Source organism: Stegostoma tigrinum, chromosome 26 (genome assembly GCF_030684315.1).
Source record: "Stegostoma tigrinum isolate sSteTig4 chromosome 26, sSteTig4.hap1, whole genome shotgun sequence".
Lineage (NCBI taxonomy): Eukaryota > Metazoa > Chordata > Chondrichthyes > Orectolobiformes > Stegostomatidae > Stegostoma > Stegostoma tigrinum.
The window spans coordinates 38,131,717-38,151,011 of record NC_081379.1 but is presented as its reverse complement, the minus strand read 5'-3'; the positions used below and the strand labels follow the sequence as shown (position 1 = coordinate 38,151,011).

At 49.3% G+C, this 19,295-nt stretch overlaps 1 protein-coding gene across 4 annotated transcripts in view; it reads left to right on the top strand.

Moving 5' to 3' along the window:
- The window catches only part of hnf1a (HNF1 homeobox a), a 184,253-nt gene that overhangs the window by 31,637 nt on the left and 133,321 nt on the right, over nucleotides 1–19,295 (top strand). For all 4 annotated transcript variants that reach the window (XM_059655102.1, XM_048556610.2, XM_048556609.2 and 1 more), the window contains exon 2: nucleotides 9,918–10,117. In XM_059655102.1, the coding sequence (XP_059511085.1) occupies nucleotides 9,918–10,117 (200 nt within the window). The remainder of the gene's footprint in view (nucleotides 1–9,917; nucleotides 10,118–19,295) is intronic.

The following is a 19,295-nucleotide window of genomic DNA, read 5'->3' as shown; positions in this document are numbered from 1 at the left end:
TGTCATTTGGCCTGACCAAAAGTTACATGATGTAAGTGTGGGCATGTTATTGCTTATCCAAACAGAGTGTGAGCTCGGGGGAAAATAGTGCTGAGCCTGGTTACCACAGAACTGTAAAACTGAGCTACAGCAGCATGTCTGTGATCTATGCTGCATAGTATATACACAGAGCAGCTCTGTGACATTGTGTACATGCACAGAAAACATAATGACATCACTTGATCTGTAGAACGTACCATTTCATACAAGGGTTTATAATTGGGCTCCGGAGTTTTAAGAAAACAGTGGTCAGAAGGAGATCCACAATGTTGCTTCAACTTCTGTCTCAATTTTTAAACGAGTGAGGCCTTTGCAGCCTGAATTCTAGGCAGTTTGTGTGTTTGGTTCCAGTCCACACAACCAGCCAATTTTCAAGCTCAATAAAATGTGAGGCTGGATGAACACAGCAGGCCAAGCAGCATCTCAGGAGCACAAAAGCTGACGTTTCGGGCCTAGACCCTTCATCAGAGGGTCTAGGCCCGAAACGTCAGCTTTTGTGCTCCTGAGATGCTGCTTGGCCTGCTGTGTTCATCAGCCTCACATTTTATTGTCTTGGAATTCTCCAGCATCTGCAGTTCCCATTATCTCTGATACAATTTTCAAGCTCTTGTAGCTTTTCTTTTGTTATTTGACCAATCCAGTAGAAGGGCCATCAATTTGGAAGAGTGAGAGAGGAGACAAGATAGAACATGTCGGGTGAGGCTAGGATGAATGTTCAAAGATCGCAGTCTGTAGGAGGGAGGGAAGAGGCAAGGCATTTCGCAGGTTTGAGATCTGAGAAAAACAAGGGGTTCTGCAGTGGAGCCTTGAGTTTAACACTGTCATGAGGCAGCATGGGTATGAGACATGAAAGTATTTTCAGGAGAAGAGGCCCGAGTTTACAGGCGATGGAGGACGGGAGGCTGGAAAGTACTGAGGGCAGAGGTGAGGATATTTGTGAAGTGAATGTCGAGACATTTCCATTTCTTACATACTCCCACACTAATCATGGGATAGGAATAGTCGGACGGTTGTTTTTAACTCACACAAACTCCCTCGATGGGCCAAAAGGCCTGCCGACCTCCATGACTCAATCCCTCACTCAGGGTGAGCAAGGACAAACTATTGTCAGAAATCTGTTTGATACTAAACTGTAGAGGTGGATGAACGTAGCAGACAAAGCTGCATCATAGGAGCAGGAAGGCTGATGTTTCGGGCCTAGACCCTTAATCAGAAATCGGCCATTTCTGCCAATCAGCCTTCCTGCTCCTATGGTGCTGCTTGGCCTGCTGTGTTCATCCAGCTCTACACCTTACTACCTCGGATTCTCAAGCATCAGTTCCTATTATCTCTGATACAATTTTAACCCTACTGCGAAGCCTTTTCTAAGGATGCCTACCCTGAAGAAGTTACCCTCCTCCCTCCGGACAAACCTCAGGGGATCTCTCTCCCACAGCAACTCTCTCCTAAACTCTTCAGCCTCCATTTCTGAAGAAGGGTCTAGGTTTGAAACGTCAGCCTTCACGCTCCCCTGATGCTGCTTGGCCTGCTGTGTTCATCCAGCTCTACACCTTGTTATCTCGGACTGTCCAGCCTCTGCAGTTCCTACTATCTCTGGTACTAAACTGTAGCTGGCTTCTGGGTGTGCATGAGGCTGATGCAGCCTCTGATTTCACCTTTCTTCTGCTTATGATATACCAGGTGAATTAAACTCGATCATATCACTTTTTACAGTGGTGGTAGAAGCACGATTTGGGGCTCCTTTTGTGGCATAGTGATAGTGTCCCTACCCCTGGACCCGAAGAGACCCAGGTTCAAGCCCCACTTGCTCCAGAGGTATGTAATAACATCACTGAACAGGCTGATTTGGGAGAAAAAAAATACAAGCACACTTATATTTGCATAACAATGCCCTGACCTCAAACTGCTTCACAATGAAGTACTGTTGAACTGTATTTTTCATTGTAATGATTGATTGATTTTATTGTCACGTGTACCAAAATACAGTGAAAAGCTTCGTTTACGAGTGGTATGGGCACATTACAGCAAGCAAAGGATGTATAGACCAAAAAGAATTTTGAAGCGTACAGGTTACCTTGCAGGAATTGAAGTTTAGGAGTGTAGAATGGTTCTAAGAAACGTTAGAGTTAGATCTAGATAACACAGTGTGGAGCTGGAGGAGCACAGCGGGCCAGGCAGCATCAGAGGAGCAGGGAAGTGGACGTTTCAGGTCGGGACCCTCCTCCAGCTCTTATCTCTGACTCCAGCATCAGCAGTTCCTAACTCCTTAGAGTTAGATCTGCTGCAGGAGTTTGCACCGTCTTGCATCATGTGGGAATATTGCAGAAGAGGGCAACCAGGATGATTTGGAGTGTTGGAGGGATTAGATAATGAGTAGTAAGTACATAAACTGGGCGTGTTGTCCCTGGAGAGACTTAGTGATACGGTCGTTGCTTTTAGGATCTGCACAACAGAGGGATTGCCAGTTTATTCCTCTTTGCCCAGGACAGTAAAACCAGGGGTCACAGTCTGGCTTTTAGGGAAATAAATTCAAAACTCATCTCCAGAATTTTAAACAGCTGAAACTTAAATTTGGTGCTGCACTGAGAGGGGGGTGTCTGGTAATAGATGGAAAAGTATGTGTCAGCTTTTTAACCCAAACACTGCAGGAGCAGTTTCCTGATTAATGATAAAAACCAAAAGAACTGCAGATGCTGTAAATCAGGAACAAAATTCGAAGTTGCCGGAAAAGCTCAGCAGGTCTGGCAGCATATGCGAAGGGAAAAAAAATCACTGTTAACATTTCGGATCCACTGACCCTTCCTCAGAACTCGCAAGTGTTCGACTGGACCCGAAGTGTTAACTCTGATTTCTTTTCCTTCACAGATGCTGCCACATCTGCTGAGCTTCTCCAGCAACTTCTATTCCTGATTAATGATGCCAACTGTATAAAGTCAGTTCAATTCCAGCATTTAAGGAATTTTCCAGATTTTAGAGTTGGGAGCAGATTGTGAGGAATGCTCACATTCACATACTGCTCTAGCTTTTATTGATACTTTCTCAGATGATTGGGCCAATGGTGGTGGTGGTTTGGGGTGGGTGCTGGTGTTGGTCATGTTGGTGGTGGTTTGGGGTGGGTGCTGGTGTTGGTCATGGTGGTGGTGGTTTGGGGTGGGTGCTGGTGTTGGTCATGTTGGTGGTGGTTTGGGGTGGGTGCTGGTGTTGGTCATGGTGGTGGTGGTTTGGGGTGGGTGCTGGTGTTGGTCATGGTGGTGGTGGTTTGGGGTGGGTGCTGGTGTTGGTCATGGTGGTGGTGGTTTGGGGTGGGTGCTGGTGTTGGTCATGGTGGTGGTGGTTTGGGGTGGGTGCTGGTGTTGGTCATGGTGGTGGTGGTTTGGGGTGGGTGCTGGTGTTGGTCATGTTGGTGGTGGTTTGGGGTGGGTGCTGGTGTTGGTCATGGTGGTGGTGGTTTGGGGTGGGTGTTGGTGTTGGTCATGGTGGTGGTGGTTTGGGGTGGGTGCTGGTGTTGGTCATGTTGGTGGTGGTTTGGGGTGGGTGCTGGTGTTGGTCATGTTGGTGGTGGTTTGGGGTGGGTGCTGGTGTTGGTCATGGTGGTGGTGGTTTGGGGTGGGTGCTGGTGTTGGTCATGGTGGTGGTGGTTTGGGGTGGGTGCTGGTGTTGGTCATGTTGGTGGTGGTTTGGGGTGGGTGCTGGTGTTGGTCATGTTGGTGGTGGTTTGGGGTGGGTGCTGGTGTTGGTCATGTTGGTGGTGGTTTGGGGTGGGTGCTGGTGTTGGTCATGGTGGTGGTGGTTTGGGGTGGGTGCTGGTGTTGGTCATGGTGGTGGTGGTTTGGGGTGGGTGCTGGTGTTGGTCATGGTGGTGGTGGTTTGGGGTGGGTGCTGGTGTTGGTCATGTTGGTGGTGGTTTGGGGTGGGTGCTGGTGTTGGTCATGGTGGTGGTGGTTTGGGGTGGGTGCTGGTGTTGGTCATGGTGGTGGTGGTTTGGGGTGGGTGCTGGTGTTGGTCATGTTGGTGGTGGTTTGGGGTGGGTGCTGGTGTTGGTCATGGTGGTGGTGGTTTGGGGTGGGTGCTGGTGTTGGTCATGGTGGTGGTGGTTTGGGGTGGGTGCTGGTGTTGGTCATGTTGGTGGTGGTTTGGGGTGGGTGCTGGTGTTGGTCATGTTGGTGGTGGTTTGGGGTGGGTGCTGGTGTTGGTCATGTTGGTGGTGGTTTGGGGTGGGTGCTGGTGTTGGTCATGGTGGTGGTGGTTTGGGGTGGGTGCTGGTGTTGGTCATGTTGGTGGTGGTTTGGGGTGGGTGCTGGTGTTGGTCATGTTGGTGGTGGTTTGGGGTGGGTGCTGGTGTTGGTCATGGTGGTGGTGGTTTGGGGTGGGTGCTGGTGTTGGTCATGGTGGTGGTGGTTTGGGGTGGGTGCTGGTGTTGGTCATGGTGGTGGTGGTTTGGGGTGGGTGCTGGTGTTGGTCATGGTGGTGGTGGTTTGGGGTGGGTGCTGGTGTTGGTCATGGTGGTGGTGGTTTGGGGTGGGTGCTGGTGTTGGTCATGTTGGTGGTGGTTTGGGGTGGGTGCTGGTGTTGGTCATGGTGGTGGTGGTTTGGGGTGGGTGCTGGTGTTGGTCATGGTGGTGGTGGTTTGGGGTGGGTGCTGGTGTTGGTCATGTTGGTGGTGGTTTGGGGTGGGTGCTGGTGTTGGTCATGGTGGTGGTGGTTTGGGGTGGGTGCTGGTGTTGGTCATGTTGGTGGTGGTTTGGGGTGGGTGCTGGTGTTGGTCATGGTGGTGGTGGTTTGGGGTGGGTGCTGGTGTTGGTCATGTTGGTGGTGGTTTGGGGTGGGTGCTGGTGTTGGTCATGGTGGTGGTGGTTTGGGGTGGGTGCTGGTGTTGGTCATGGTGGTGGTGGTGATTTGGGGTGATGGATGGAGGAGTCACGTTCCTTCCTGACTGGAAGATGCTGCTTTCCAGTGAAACCGAATTGCAGTCAGGCCTGGAGCTTGTCTAACGCAGGATGGATGTGCCACGCTCATGGATTCAACACCAAAAGTAATGTTGTGAATTGAGCAGGGCAGGGAAGGGTCGCAATATGGCAAAATCACTTTCAAATCACTTTCAGCGCCTTCACACTGTCCTCTTCGGGGAGATCGCCTGTCCTGAGGTTGCAGTCTAGTGCACACCATGCACCAATTCAGATACTGGTGCTTAAGGTGTGGCAATGACAAGGAAGGTCCCTGCTGACTTGGTGACACAGCCGAGCAAGAGCAGATGGTGGGGAAATGGCTCGTGGTGGAGAGCCCACATTAGAGGTCACAGGATTGTGTCAGAACTGCTCGGCTGGAGATAGATGTGACTCCTTAGGGGCCACAACCAAAGGGATAATTCTGGAACAGTGGCAGAGTGTGTCCTGGCATTACAGTAACACAGTACGTGCTTGCCAGGAGATTGGAGAAGTCTGCCTCATGCATGAGTGCCAAGGCACTGTAGGCATTTGTGGTAATGCCTTCGCCCATAGCAAGAATATGAAGTATCAATGTGGCTGTCAAATTGTTTGCACAGTTGTTATCAGTTGTTAACGGGGAGGTGGGGGTGGGCATGATGGGGATAATGGTGATGGTGCAGGCGTGGCAAGAAAATGGAACTTGGCTAAAAGTGCTTCCACATCTCACCATCTGCCAGTGTCCGACACCATGCCTCATACCCTGCTGGCCAAGTCTTCCCCTGCACAGGGACAGGTGGAGCAGCCATTGGTGAAACTCTGCCAGGCTTCCGAAACCTGGAGGACATTGGCTAAGACCATCTGAGCGGCCAGCAGGGATCAGAGCTGCCTGTGCTTCTGCAGTGGGAGTTACACCAGGTAGAAAAGCCGGAAAGACAAAGCCAGGACCTGTAGTTTCGCAGGACAAGCAGCTGGTGTGTTTGAATCTGAATTTGCTGTTCACTGTCTGAACGTGTGAGTCTTGTGCTCTGTCAAACACTGTACAGCAGCAGTGAACCGCTACCATCCCGGGCACCCTGCTCACTGTGTATTGAGGGGTCAGGTTGGTCCAGGACCCGGAAGTGCATCTTCAGCATGTCAGTGGCTTACCCCTGGTTGTTGTAAAGTTTATTTTTCCCCCATTGCTGCTGGGCATCAGTGCTAGGCTTCTTCAGAAGCATCGTCAGCTGGGGTTTCTGTGGGCGTCAGAAAGGCCCGCTGGTGGTGTGCGTGTTGGTGCAAGTGGAGCAGGGAGGGATGCGTGGTGCAGAGTTACTGCAGAATGACAGTGCACAGCCTTACAGAAATACCTGCTTGTGAAGCTTCACAGTGGAAAGGTTAATGGACACACCCAGGTGATCTGCAGGAACTGGTGTGAGGTTCAAATTGCCATTTCGTGCTGAGTTTGTGTGTGAATCAGCCAGAGCTGTAAGCCATTACTTGTGCCCCACCCTATTACCAGCATGGGTTATAAAGTTGGCCAAATTTTTTCTTCCCCATTATTCATTCACGGGATGTGGACATCACTGGCCAGGCAGCATTTATTGCCCCTAGGGTAGTTCAGAATCAACCACATTGCTGTGGGACTGGAGTCACGTGTAGGCCAGACCAGGTAAGGATGGCAGTTTCCTTCCCCAAAGGGCATTAGTGAACCAGATGGTTTTTCCCCCCCAACAATAGATTCATAGTTATCATTAGGTTCTTAATTCCAGGTATTTCATTGAATTTAAATTCCACCATCTGCCGTGGCAGGGTTTGAACCCAGATTCCCAGGACGTTATATGGGTCTCTGGATTAGCAAACCGGCGATAGTACCACTAGGCCGTCACCTCCCCTTGCTGTGGCATCAGTCACCTCCATGGTGCATTTGCTGCTGATTGCAGGAACCCTCAACTGTCTCTGACACAGTGTGGAGGGAGCCTCCAGCAAAGGTGCCTTTCATGGCCACAGTGATGCGTGTTCCAGTTCGCAGCAAGTTTCATTCCAGCAGGTTGCAGATACCTGCTGCAGCCTGGTACAACAGCCTGAGCTTCCTGATACTCTGTGGGTATCGTCACTCACCAGTTACCTCTCTTTCTTCCACTGGTGTTCTTGCTCATCGTCCAAAGTGAAACTGTGTACATGACACCCACTCCTCCCCCGGCTCCAGCACCCACTTCCTCCACAACAGTGTGTAGCCTGTACAAGATGCACTGCAGTGACTTGACAAGCCTTTTTCCACGCTCTTTCCAAACCCGTCACAACTGCCCTCTGAAGGACAAAGGGAGCAGGTACATGAAAACATCACCACTTGCAAGCCCCCCTCCGCCTCCCCAAAAGCTACTCACCCATCCTGACTTGGAAATATATCACCATTACTTCAGCATCGCTGGGTCGAAATCCTGGAAATCCTTCCCTAACCACATTGTGGGTCCCAATGCCTCAGGGCCTGCATTGATTCATGTAGACAGCTCAGTACCACCTTCCTCAGGGCAGTGAGGGCAGGGCAATAAATCCTGGACTCGCCAACAAAGCACAGACTTTCTGAATCAGCGAATAAAAATCTCCCGCTGATTTGACATGTCAGAGTTCCAGAGGAGAGAGACCAGACATAGTAACTTCTAAAGTCCAAGAAGTGCCGGCAAAAGTACAGTGAACACAGCCTTTCAAAGAAGCTGACAAGAAAGAAACTGAACAGTTTCTGTCCTTAGTGGCATAGAGACACTCCCATGACTTCAGCTCTCTCAATTGCTGTTGTGTTCTTTCACTGGTGAGTTCCAGGAAGCCTTAGAAATGCCACTTGCCACAAATACATTCCAGCAGACATGTTGGAACTGCTGTAATTGTGATTGATAACCTTCTTCTCCTGAGATACTTTGTCAGGACTTATAGTGCAGACAAAGAGACATCACCTGAAATATTCATATCCTTTCAGGTGCAGATGACTTGTCTGACTATTGGGCTGAAGGATTAGGCCTGAAATATTAATTTCCCCTTTTTCTTCATTTCTTGCCAAGCCTTGCTGTGTAATTCTCAGATTTTCTGTCTTAACTATCATCTGTGATCTGTGTGTTGTACCTCCCAGCTTCACTTTAAAGTACAAATAGTTGACTTCCAAGGCAGCTCCTACAACAAAATCCCTTTTAACTTTTGCTTCTGTAGTGCCATACTCAAGCCCACTGCTGATCCTTCTTCGTCCTCTGCTTCAAGCCCCACAACGTTACTTTGCCTCGCCAATTCGCTCAGGATGGTATTGGAGAGTTTTCTAATCAGTGCCTTTTCTTGCCTTCGAATGAAGTTCAACTCTGAAACTCTCTCAGCTCTTCTGAAAGTGGCTTTCGGAACAGAGTGCCACTCATACAGGCCATTCGAGGACCTTACTACTGTTTCCACCCTTCCTTGGGGTGGCACGGTGGTTCAGTGGTTAGCAATGCTGCCTCACAGCACCAGGAGCCTGGGTTCAATCCCAGCCTCGGGCGACTGTCTGTGTGGAGTTTGCACATTCTCCCCATGTCTGTGTGGGTTTCGTCCCACAGTCCAAAGACATACAGGTTAGATGGATTGGCCATGATTGAATTGCCCCACTGTATCTAGGGAAGGTGGGTTAGCTGTGGGCAATCCAGGGTTCTTGATCTGGGTGGGATTCCTTTTTAGAGGGTCAGTGTGGACTCAATGGGCCAAAGGCTTACTTCCATAGGGATTCTATGTTTCACAGGCCTCCTCTCACCCTCTTCCATCGACTACTGTCTTTGCAACCTTCCTTCCTCATGATCATCTAGCTTACTCATTGTGCCTCCTTGTGGTAGCATACTCCACAAGAATGCCCAATTCAATGCTTCTACTGAGTTGACTGGTTCTTAGCTGAAGTGATGTTCAAAGTGACCTTAATATCCCTGGAATAAAAGCAAAATACAGTGGATGCTGGATTCTTGAAAGAGAAGGTGCTAGAGAAACTCGGAAGAGTTTTCTGTCTCTACAGATGCTGCTACACCTGCTGAGTTTCTCTGGCAAATCTTCCTTCTATTTCTGAATATCCTTGGACTTGCAAGTGGGGACAAAAAGTGAGAGAATTAGCCATTGTTGCTCATTTAACCAAGTGAGCCTTGTTTGGGGACCAGGGGTTGAATTCATAGAATCCCCGCAGTGTGGAAACAGGCCCTTCAGCCCAACAAGTCCACACTGACCCTTAGAGCATCCCACCCAGACCCACCCCTGTATAACCCACCTAACCTACACACCCCTGAACACTACAGGCAATTTAGCATGGCCAATCCACCTAGCCTGCACATCTTTGGACTGTGGGAGGAAACCGGAGCACCCGGAGGGAACCCATACAGACACGGGGAGAATGTGCAAACTCCACACAGACAGTCACCTGAGGGTGGAATTGAACCCGGGTCCCTAGTGCTGTGACGCAGCAGTGCTACCCACTGAGCCACTGTGCCGGCCCAAATTGTATGTGTGTGGAAATATCATTTTACAGCAGACAGTTTCAGAAACATTGGTCATACCTTCTAACTTCTCAAGTGACCACCTTGCAGAAACTGACAAGATCGTTTGGCTTTGACTGTTGTTATTGATGAACCTAACCCAGTGCTCCTAATATCCCCTCTCACAGATTTAGTTTCACTGGTTTCTCCTTTCCCTTTATCTATGCATAGTAAGATTAATTGCAGAACACCTCCAGTGACCTTCCTCAGTGTCTACCTGTGTCTATACATTGGCTGAAGACAGAATACAAACCCCTATCCCCAAGAGCCTGTTTATTCATGTTTAGTTTCACAGGATCAGATGGTCTCTTGGCTGAGGTCCAGAAAGGTGATCAATACTTGTGATTCATGCTTTGACGTGAGGAAAGTGTGAAGGAGAGACAAAGGTGAGGAGACAAAGACATTAATACTCCAATCGTAACCTTTCTGTTCTTTGCCTTCATCACAGGGAGGACCCATGGAGAGCGGCAAAGATGATCAAGTGCTACATGCAACAGCACAATATCCCACAGCGAGAAGTGGTAGACACAACTGGCTTAAACCAATCTCACTTGTCGCAACATCTGAATAAGGGAACACCAATGAAAAACCAGAAAAGGGCTGCTCTCTACACCTGGTATGTCCGGAAACAGAGAGAGATCGCTCAGCGTAAGTATCATTTTTATCCGTACCTTGTTGCTTGGCCGAAGCTCTAGGCATAGCCAATGAATTTTGCATTAACACAGCCGTTCGGAATTCTGGATAATTTACTTGCAGAAGTATTTCACTTCTCTTTTTGTCACACTTTGTCCCTTTAAAAGAAATTCTGCGCACTGCCACTTTGTGCCTCACTCTTCCCTGAATGTTGTGATAAACAGCAATTTTCACCCAGGTTTCTGTTACCAGGACTGTACAGCTCTCCCAGAGGACATGCTGCAGTACTGTGAGATGAAGGACTCTGTGCTTCTCTTCCCCTCCCGAGAAGCAGCACCAAAGTTCCCATAAGCAGTGTTTTCTGATAGCCTGACTGAGAGAAGGAGTGTTGGTACCTAAGTGAGGATGCAATGTGTTCATGCTGCATTGCTGACATTCTCTCTCCTTTACTCATGAACACAGTTTCCTTCTTAACTTTTTCAATTACTCCACTGCCACTGTTCCTGTGGCAGTATTTTCCCACCTGGATGAATGCAAGGGATGTCCTGGGAGATCAAAGCCTGTTGCAGTGTTGATTGGAGACCACAGGTAGGTCACTGGTTCTGTTTGGGCCAGACAGAGTGTGACTTACACGCATTGACCATTAACAGCGAGTCACCTGGTCAAAGTGAAACCTAAAGCTTTTGGGGCAGAAAGGTCTTGAATGTTCCTCCAGTCTTGGCAGAATTAGAGAGGCCACTTCAGAGCCCAGACCCACACTCGCGGATGTTGAAGACCGCCCCATTCCAACTTATTCCAGCCAGTCCCAACAATACTGATGCACCTCTGGCCCAGCTCGTACCTTAGAATGAACACTGAGGGATGGCATTGCTGGTGGATGGGAAACTCATTGTAGGATCTGACAATAGAAGCCATGACTAGAAGCGCACGATCGGCTGAGAGAGGCAAGAACTCACTGAGTTGTTTGAAATGCAGCACGGCCATTGGAAAGTGAGCAGAGCTTCCTGTAAGATGCTCAACTTCTTGCGTTTGGAATTGTCACTCCTTATTGAGGAGCCCACAGCCGGCACGTACCATGATGGATTCTATTACAGGAGAACTGCTGATGGGTGTTGTCAATTCCCAATCGCAGGTGTAACAATCTAAGGACTGAAGCTAATGCATCCCACTCAACAAAATGCAAAGGAGTTGACCTGTGCATATTCCCAATAGCGGTAAAACAGAATCTAAGCTCCCCAGAATTCTTACAGTGCAGAAGGAGGCCATTCATCCCGTACTGACTATGTGAAGAATATTCTGCCCAGACCCTAACTGTTCCCAAGGTCAGCCCACCTAACCTGCATGTCTTTGGTTAATGAGAGGAAACTGGAACACCAGTTGGAAACCCACACAGGCACAGAGAAAACATGCAAACTCCACACAGACAGTTACCTGAGGGTGGAATCAAACCGTGGGGGTCCTTGGTGATGTGAGGCAGCAGTGCTAACCACACAGCCACCGTGCTGTCCAATTCATTATGCATTAGTCGTGTCTAGGAGAAAAGTAAAGCTGTCAGGAATGAATTATAATTGCATTAGTTTCCTCAGTGTTGTACCTGAGGGGCCTGGAGCTGTGCCTGTAGCAACAGAAAATGATTGAGAGCAGACTGTGTGTAAACAGGACTTGGAGGCTGTGGCACTTGGCAAAAATATTATGAATTTAATACTTAAACAGAAATGATTACTTTAATGAGAGTGCACGTGCAGTAGAAGAGATTTAGACATAACTGATTGTTATGATCTTGAGTACAAATCACTACATTTAGTGAACTCATGCATGTGTGTGCCTCTCTGTTGTGGAATATTCTTTAGATTTTGATTAGAACTGATTACTGATACAACAGAATTGACAGCAAAACAAGCCATCAGTTGAATGAACCTGTGCTGGAGTTTATACTTTACCCGATGTTCCCTGCTCCGCGTCATCTCACTGTGTCAACGTAACCTCTGCCACACTTCCCTGAAATCTGTCCTCAGTTACTCCAGGGCATAGCAAGTAGCAGCTAGTTACGCGCTGTCATCGCTGTCTGGGAAAAGCAGTACCTTCTGAATTCCTAGATAATAAAATGTGAGGCTGGATGAACACAGCAGGCCAAGCAGCATCTCAGGAGCACAAAAGCTGACGTTTCGGGCCTAGACCCTTCATCAGAGAGGGGGATGGGGAGAGGGAACTGGAATAAATAGGGAGAGGGGGAGGCGGACCGAAGATGGAGAGTAAAGAAGATAGGTGGAGAGAGTGTAGGTGGGGAGGTAGGGAGGGGATAGGTCAGTCCAGGGAAGACGGACAGGTCAAGGAGGTGGGATGAGGTTAGTAGGTAGCTGGGGGTGCGGCTTGGGGTGGGAGGAAGGGATGGGTGAGAGGAAGAACAGGTTAGGGAGGCAGAGACAGGTTGGACTGGTTTTGGGATGCAGTGGGTGGGGGGGAAGAGCTGGGCTGGTTGTGTGGTGCAGTGGGGGGAGGGGACGAACTGGGCTGGTTTAGGGATGCAGTAGGAGAAGGGGAGATTTTGAAACTGGTGAAGTCCACATTGATACCATATGGCTGCAGGGTTCCCAGGCAGAATATGAGTTGCTGTTCCTGCAACCTTCGGGTGGCATCATTGTGGCACTGCAGGACGCCCATGATGGACATGTCATCTAGAGAATGGGAGGGGGAGTGGAAATGGTTTGCGACTGGGAGGTGCAGTTGTTTGTTGCGGACTGAGCGGAGGTGTTCTGCAAAGCGGTCCCCAAGCCTCCGCTTGGTTTCCCCAATGTAGAGGAAGCCGCACCGGGTACAGTGGATGCAGTATACCACATTGGCAGATGTGCAGGTGAACCTCTGCTTAATGTGGAATGTCATCTTGGGGCCTGGGATGGGGGTGAGGGAGGAGGTGTGGGGACAAGTGTAGCATTTCCTGCGGTTGCAGGGGAAGGTGCCGGGTGTGGTGGGGTTGGAGGGCAGTGTGGAGCGAACAAGGGAGTCACGGAGAGAGTGGTCTCTCCGGAAAGCTGACAGGGGAGGGGATGGAAAAATGTCTTGGGTGGTGGGGTCGGATTGTAAATGGCGGAAGTGTCGGAGGATAATGCGTTGTATCCGGAGGTTGGTAGGGTGGTGTGTGAGAACGAGGGGGATCCTCTTGGGGCGGTTGTGGCGGGGGCGGGGTGTGAGGGATGTGTTGCGGGAAATACGGGAGACGGGGTCAAGGGCGTTCTCGATCACTGTGGCGGGAAAGTTGCGGTCCTTGAAGAACTTGGACATCTGGGATGTGCGGGAGTGGAATGTCTTATCGTGGGAGCAGATGCGGCGGAGGCGGAGGAATTGGGAATAGGGAATGGAATTTTTGCAGGAGGGTGGGTGGGAGGAGGTGTATTCCAGGTAGCTGTGGGAGTCGGTGGGCTTGAAATGGACATCAGTTACAAGCTGGTTGCCTGAGATGGAGACTGAGAGGTCCAGGAAGGTGAGGGATGTGCTGCACATCCCAGATGTCCAAGTTCTTCAAGGACCGCAACTTTCCCCCCACAGTGATCGAGAACGCCCTTGACCGCGTCTCCCGTATTTCCCGCAACACATCCCTCACACCCCGCCCCCGCCACAACCGCCCCAAGAGGATCCCCCTCGTTCTCACACACCACTCTACCAACCTCCGGATACAACGCATTATCCTCCGACACTTCCGCCATTTACAATCCGACCCCACCACCCAAGACATTTTTCCATCCCCTCCCCTGTCAGCTTTCCGGAGAGACCACTCTCTCCGTGACTCCCTTGTTCGCTCCACACTGCCCTCCAACCCCACCACACCCGGCACCTTCCCCTGCAACCGCAGGAAATGCTACACTTGTCCCCACACCTCCTCCCTCACCCCCATCCCAGGCCCCAAGATGACATTCCACATTAAGCAGACGTTCACCTGCACATCTGCCAATGTGGTATACTGCATCCACTGTACCCGGTGCGGCTTCCTCTACATTGGGGAAACCAAGCGGAGGCTTGGGGACCGCTTTGCAGAACACCTCCGCTCAGTCCGCAACAAACAACTGCACCTCCCAGTCGCAAACCATTTCCACTCCCCCTCCCATTCTCTAGATGACATGTCCATCATGGGCGTCCTGCAGTGCCACAATGATGCCACCCGAAGGTTGCAGGAACAGCAACTCATATTCTGCCTGGGAACCCTGCAGCCATATGGTATCAATGTGGACTTCACCAGTTTCAAAATCTCCCCTTCTCCTACTGCATCCCTAAACCAGCCCAGTTCGTCCCCTCCCCCCACTGCACCACACAACCAGCCCAGCTCTTCCCCCCCACCCACTGCATCCCAAAACCAGTCCAACCTGTCTCTGCCTCCCTAACCGGTTCTTCCTCTCACCCATCCCTTCCTCCCACCCCAAGCCGCACCCCCAGCTACCTACTAACCTCATCCCACCTCCTTGACCTGTCCGTCTTCCCTGGACTGACCTATCCCCTCCCTACCTCCCCACAGAACACAGAACAGAACACAGAACATTACAGCACAGTACAGGCCCTTCGGCCCTCGATGTTGTGCACCTACACTCTCTCCACCTATCTTCTTTACTCTCCATCTTCGGTCCGCCTCCCCCTCTCTCCCTATTTATTCCAGTTCCCTCTCCCCATCCCCCTCTCTGATGAAGGGTCTAGGCCCGAAACGTCAGCTTTTGTGCTCCTGAGATGCTGCTTGGCCTGCTGTGTTCATCCAGCCTCACATTTTATTATCTTGGAATTCTCCAGCATCTGCAGTTCCCATTATCTCTGATACTTTTTTAACCTTCTGAATTCCTCTTTGGGTTTATTAATCACTACCTTATGTTTGTGCCCCTTTGACACTCCCTCTTCTCCACGCCTGCCCTTTTAATTTTAAAAACCTCAATTCCTTCAGCCCTCAAATGAAAGTCCCAGTCTGAGCCATCTTTCCCAATGAGATATGACCTGACAATGTATGCAAAATGCTAAAAGAAGCAAAAGGCTAAATTTAACAAAACGTTAGCTAAGTTGTTTCATGGAGGGTTGCTTTCTCTGAGTTTGAGTGATTTATCGTACACTATTCACTGCTGCTCACCTTATTATGTATGCATCATATCTGTACCCATTTTTCCCCAATCAACCTGTTCACAGATGTTACTACACACCTCTAGAGCAGGTGGGACTTGAACCCAGACCCCTGGTCTGTGGGAAGGGGCATTACCACCACACCACTTCTGTGAGGGGCTGTGTTGATGCTATTCCGCTCTCACCAGCAGTGGGAGTGCTCCGTCACCACTGCTGGCACCTTCCTGGATTCAGTACTTAAAGCTGAGCTCTGCAGCTGGTCAGTCATTGCCAGGCAAAATAGCCCATCACAGCACACCTCAAGGGAGGGAAATGAGAAATGAACAGTTTGAGGAAGCGTAGGTGACACAGGTGGTGCACTATTGAAGAGAATCCCAGGTTTGTAAATGTGTTACCTCCTTACATCATTATTTGCCTGACCAACTGTCTCAGTCACGCAGCAACAAGAATAAAGCCACATGGGAGGCATCCCTGTAAGGCAGCTGGCTCTTGAAATGAAGCAGGAACCTGAGAATTATCAAGGATAAATGCATTTTGGTAAGTGCCAGGGTGCCTGGCACAGACCTTGAAGATGTGGCACCAATGATCGCTGATGAATTATATGTTTTACTGAATGCAAGCCTCTTCTTTGATTTTAAACCTACATGTGGTGATCTGTTCCTCTCATTGTGTTCTGTGTACTGTCTATGGCACCCAGCACCAGGGGCAAGCCAAGTATGTTGGTCCAGTATACTGTCTTAAACATTTGTGGGTTGAGGATTGAGAAATCCCACACTGCTCTCCAGTAACTCTTTGGAAGCCAGTGTCATGAGAATTTAGTGAGGCTGTCTCCTTGACAGCCATTGGGATGCGATGGCCACCGAGTCCCTCAGGTCACAGGTTCTGCTCCAGATGGCGCAGTTCTGTTACACTGTTCCCAGGACATCCTCATTCGAGGCCAGCCAAACACATCTGGAGGGCACAGTGTTGAGAATGATCAACTCTGGGCCTCCTGGATTTCCTCCACCACACTCCACACTTCAGCTATGTAGGGTCTAGGCCCGAAACGTCAGCTTTTGTGCTCCTAAGATGCTGCTTGGCCTGCAGTGTTCATCCAGCCCCACACTTTGTTATCTTCAGCTATGTAGTTGTCTGTGGGAGGCTGCTTGGCGTCAGTTGCTGCTGGCTCTGAGCTTGGTGCTCCATCTGTGTCTTCTCCATGTTCTGAACCTTTGTCCCACCATGGTGACGATGAGGATCACCCTGCTGTGATTCGCTGCATTGAACCTGTGTGGGGAGTATCAGAAACAAACCTGCTCCTCAGTAATGTGAAAGAGGCAGAGTTTGAATCATGTATCAGTGACAGTCTAGTGCAGCCCTCCATATAGTTGGACATAGAGGACTCTCACTAAGAAGGGTCATTAATGCCTCTCCGTGGTCCTTTCGATGTTAGGGTCCTTATTCCGAGGTATGTAACAGATGTCATGGTGTGCACGCACAGTGGAGAATTGTAACGAGGGTAAAGTTAATGAAATCTCAACCCTAACCTCTGCATGTAATGATAAGCAACCCCACACCTTGACTGCCCTGTGCATCTGGCTAACTGACTGTGATCAAGTCTGGACTGGGATCAGACTTTGAATGGAGCAGGACCCCCGTCTGAAACAGTTGCTATTGACTTGACCGAGGACATACTTGTTTCAAGAACAAAAACAAAAGTCGCTGGAAAAGCTCAGCAGGTCTGGTGGAGGAGAAAACAGTTAACGTTTCGAGTCCGGCGACCCTTCCTCAGAGTGTATTTGTTTCAACGTTGAGACACAGTCATTGGATTGTAGCACATTAGTGTGTTTATCTTAAGTGCTGCTGGCACATTTTCGTTTTAAATTTATTAATGGGATGAGGGCGTGATATGTATTACCCAGCCCTAATTGTCCAGAGAGGGCTGTTAAGGGCCAACCACATTTCTGTAGGCCACGTGTAGGCCATAAGGATGGCAGTTTTCTCCTCTAAAGGACACCAGATGGGTTTTTCCTTTCTCAACAATCAACATCTGTTTCATGGTTATCGTTGGACTCTTAATTTCAGACATTTTTAATTGAATTCAACTTCCACCATCCTGTGGCAGGATTCAAATCCAGTTTCCCAGAACTTTTCTGAAGAAGGGCCCTGACCCGAAATGTCGGCTTTCCTTCCCCTGTGATGCTTCCTAGCCTGCTGTGTTCCACCAGCTCCACACCGTGTTATCTCTAACTCCGGCATCTGCAGTTCTTGCTATCTCCCAGAACATTATCTGGGTCTCTGGATTAACAATCCAGCAATAATACCACGAGGCCATCACCTCACTGCAACCATTAGGTACCATGATCCTGGACCTTTCATTGCTGGTAAACAGTGTCAAGCTGCCAGGCTTTGGTCTGCGGTAAAAGACAAGGCAAGACTCATACTGAATGAGGGCATTGTGCAAAAAGGCAGTGCAAGGCAGAAATGCAGTGAGCATCTGAATTTGCTCAATTGGGTGACCAAACACTGAGATAGCAAACTAAGAGCCCTGAGATACATGCTGCAGGAGACAAGTCCCTGTCCCTGTGTAGAATGTGGCCTGGTAGCTGCATTGCTGGTGCTCTCTGAGTTAGAGTATTGTTAGAGTGCACTGTTTCGGGGAAAACTGATGTACAGAGCGATCTGGGTGTTCAGGTCCATTGTTCCCTGAAGGTGGCAACACAGGTCAATAGGGTGGTCAAGAAGGCATATGGCATGTTTTCCTTCATCAGACAGGGTATTGAGTACAAGAGTCGGCAGGACATGTTACACTTGTATAAGACTTTGGTTTGGCCACATTTGGAGTACTGTGTACAGTTCTGGTCGCCACATTACCAAAAGGATGTGGATGCTTTGGAGAGGGTGCAGAGGAGGTTCACCAGAGTGTTGCCTGGTATGGAGGGTGCTATCTATGAAGAGAGGTTGAGTAGATTAGGATTATTTTCATTAGAAAGATGGAGATTGAGGGGGGGACCTGATTGAGGTCTACAAAATCATGAGGGGTATAGGCAGGGTGGATAGCAAAAAGCTTTTTCCCAGAGTGGGGGACTCAATTACTAGGGGTCATGAGTTCAAAGTGAGAGGAGGAAAGTTTAAGGGAGATATGTGTGGAAAGTTCTTTACACAGAGGGTGGTGGGTGCCTGGAACGCGTTGCCAGTGGAGGTGGTAGACACAGACACATTAGTGTCTTTTAAGATATATTTGGACAGGTACATGGATGGGCAGGGAGCAAACGGATACAGACCCTTAGAAAATAGATGACAGGTTAGAGAGAGGATCTTGATCGGTGCAGACTTGGAGGGCCGAATGGCCTGTTCCTGTGCTGTAGGTTTCTTTGTTCTTTGTTCTGAATGAGTCCAATATGTGCCATGCGGATCTCTTGCCTGGTTGATGTCACCGTCTATGGATGAAGGATACAGGTGGTCACTGACAATAGAGTGTGCCTGGGAATGTTGGAAAGGCTGGCCAAGATCCAGGCTCGGGTGGAGCTGCTCCGACATTCATGCTCACTGTTGTTGCTGTCTAAATAAAAACAGAAAGAACTGCGGATGCTGTGAATCAGGAACAAAAACAGAAGTTGCTGGAAAAGCTCAGCAGGTCTGGCAGCATCTGTGAAGAAAAAAATCAGAGTTAACATTTCGGGTCCTAGTTCTGAGGAAGGGTCACCAGACCCGAAATGTTAACTCTGTTTTTACCTTCACACTATTGCTGTCTCTTCCACTGTCTGTGCAAAAAGAGCAAATCGCATGCCAGTAGAGCATGAATAGCTACTAATGAGATGTTAATCCACACAAATAGGCCTCTTGCGACTCACTCGCATGATTCTCCTCTTGTTCAAACTGTGGGTGGAAAATTGGACGTTTTCTCTCGACGGTGACAGCAATCTCATCTTTCCGATCTTGCTGTATTTTCCCAACTGACTAGCTAATTGTCCATGCCATGCAGAGACTGGGAGCATTCTGCCCAAAATGTTGTACATATAACAAATAATTCTCCCTCAGTCAAATGTACTTTCTCTGAACATGGATTAATGATGTTTAGTTTAACCCCAAGGAAGTTTGGTCTATGTATAGATATCTCCGCCCT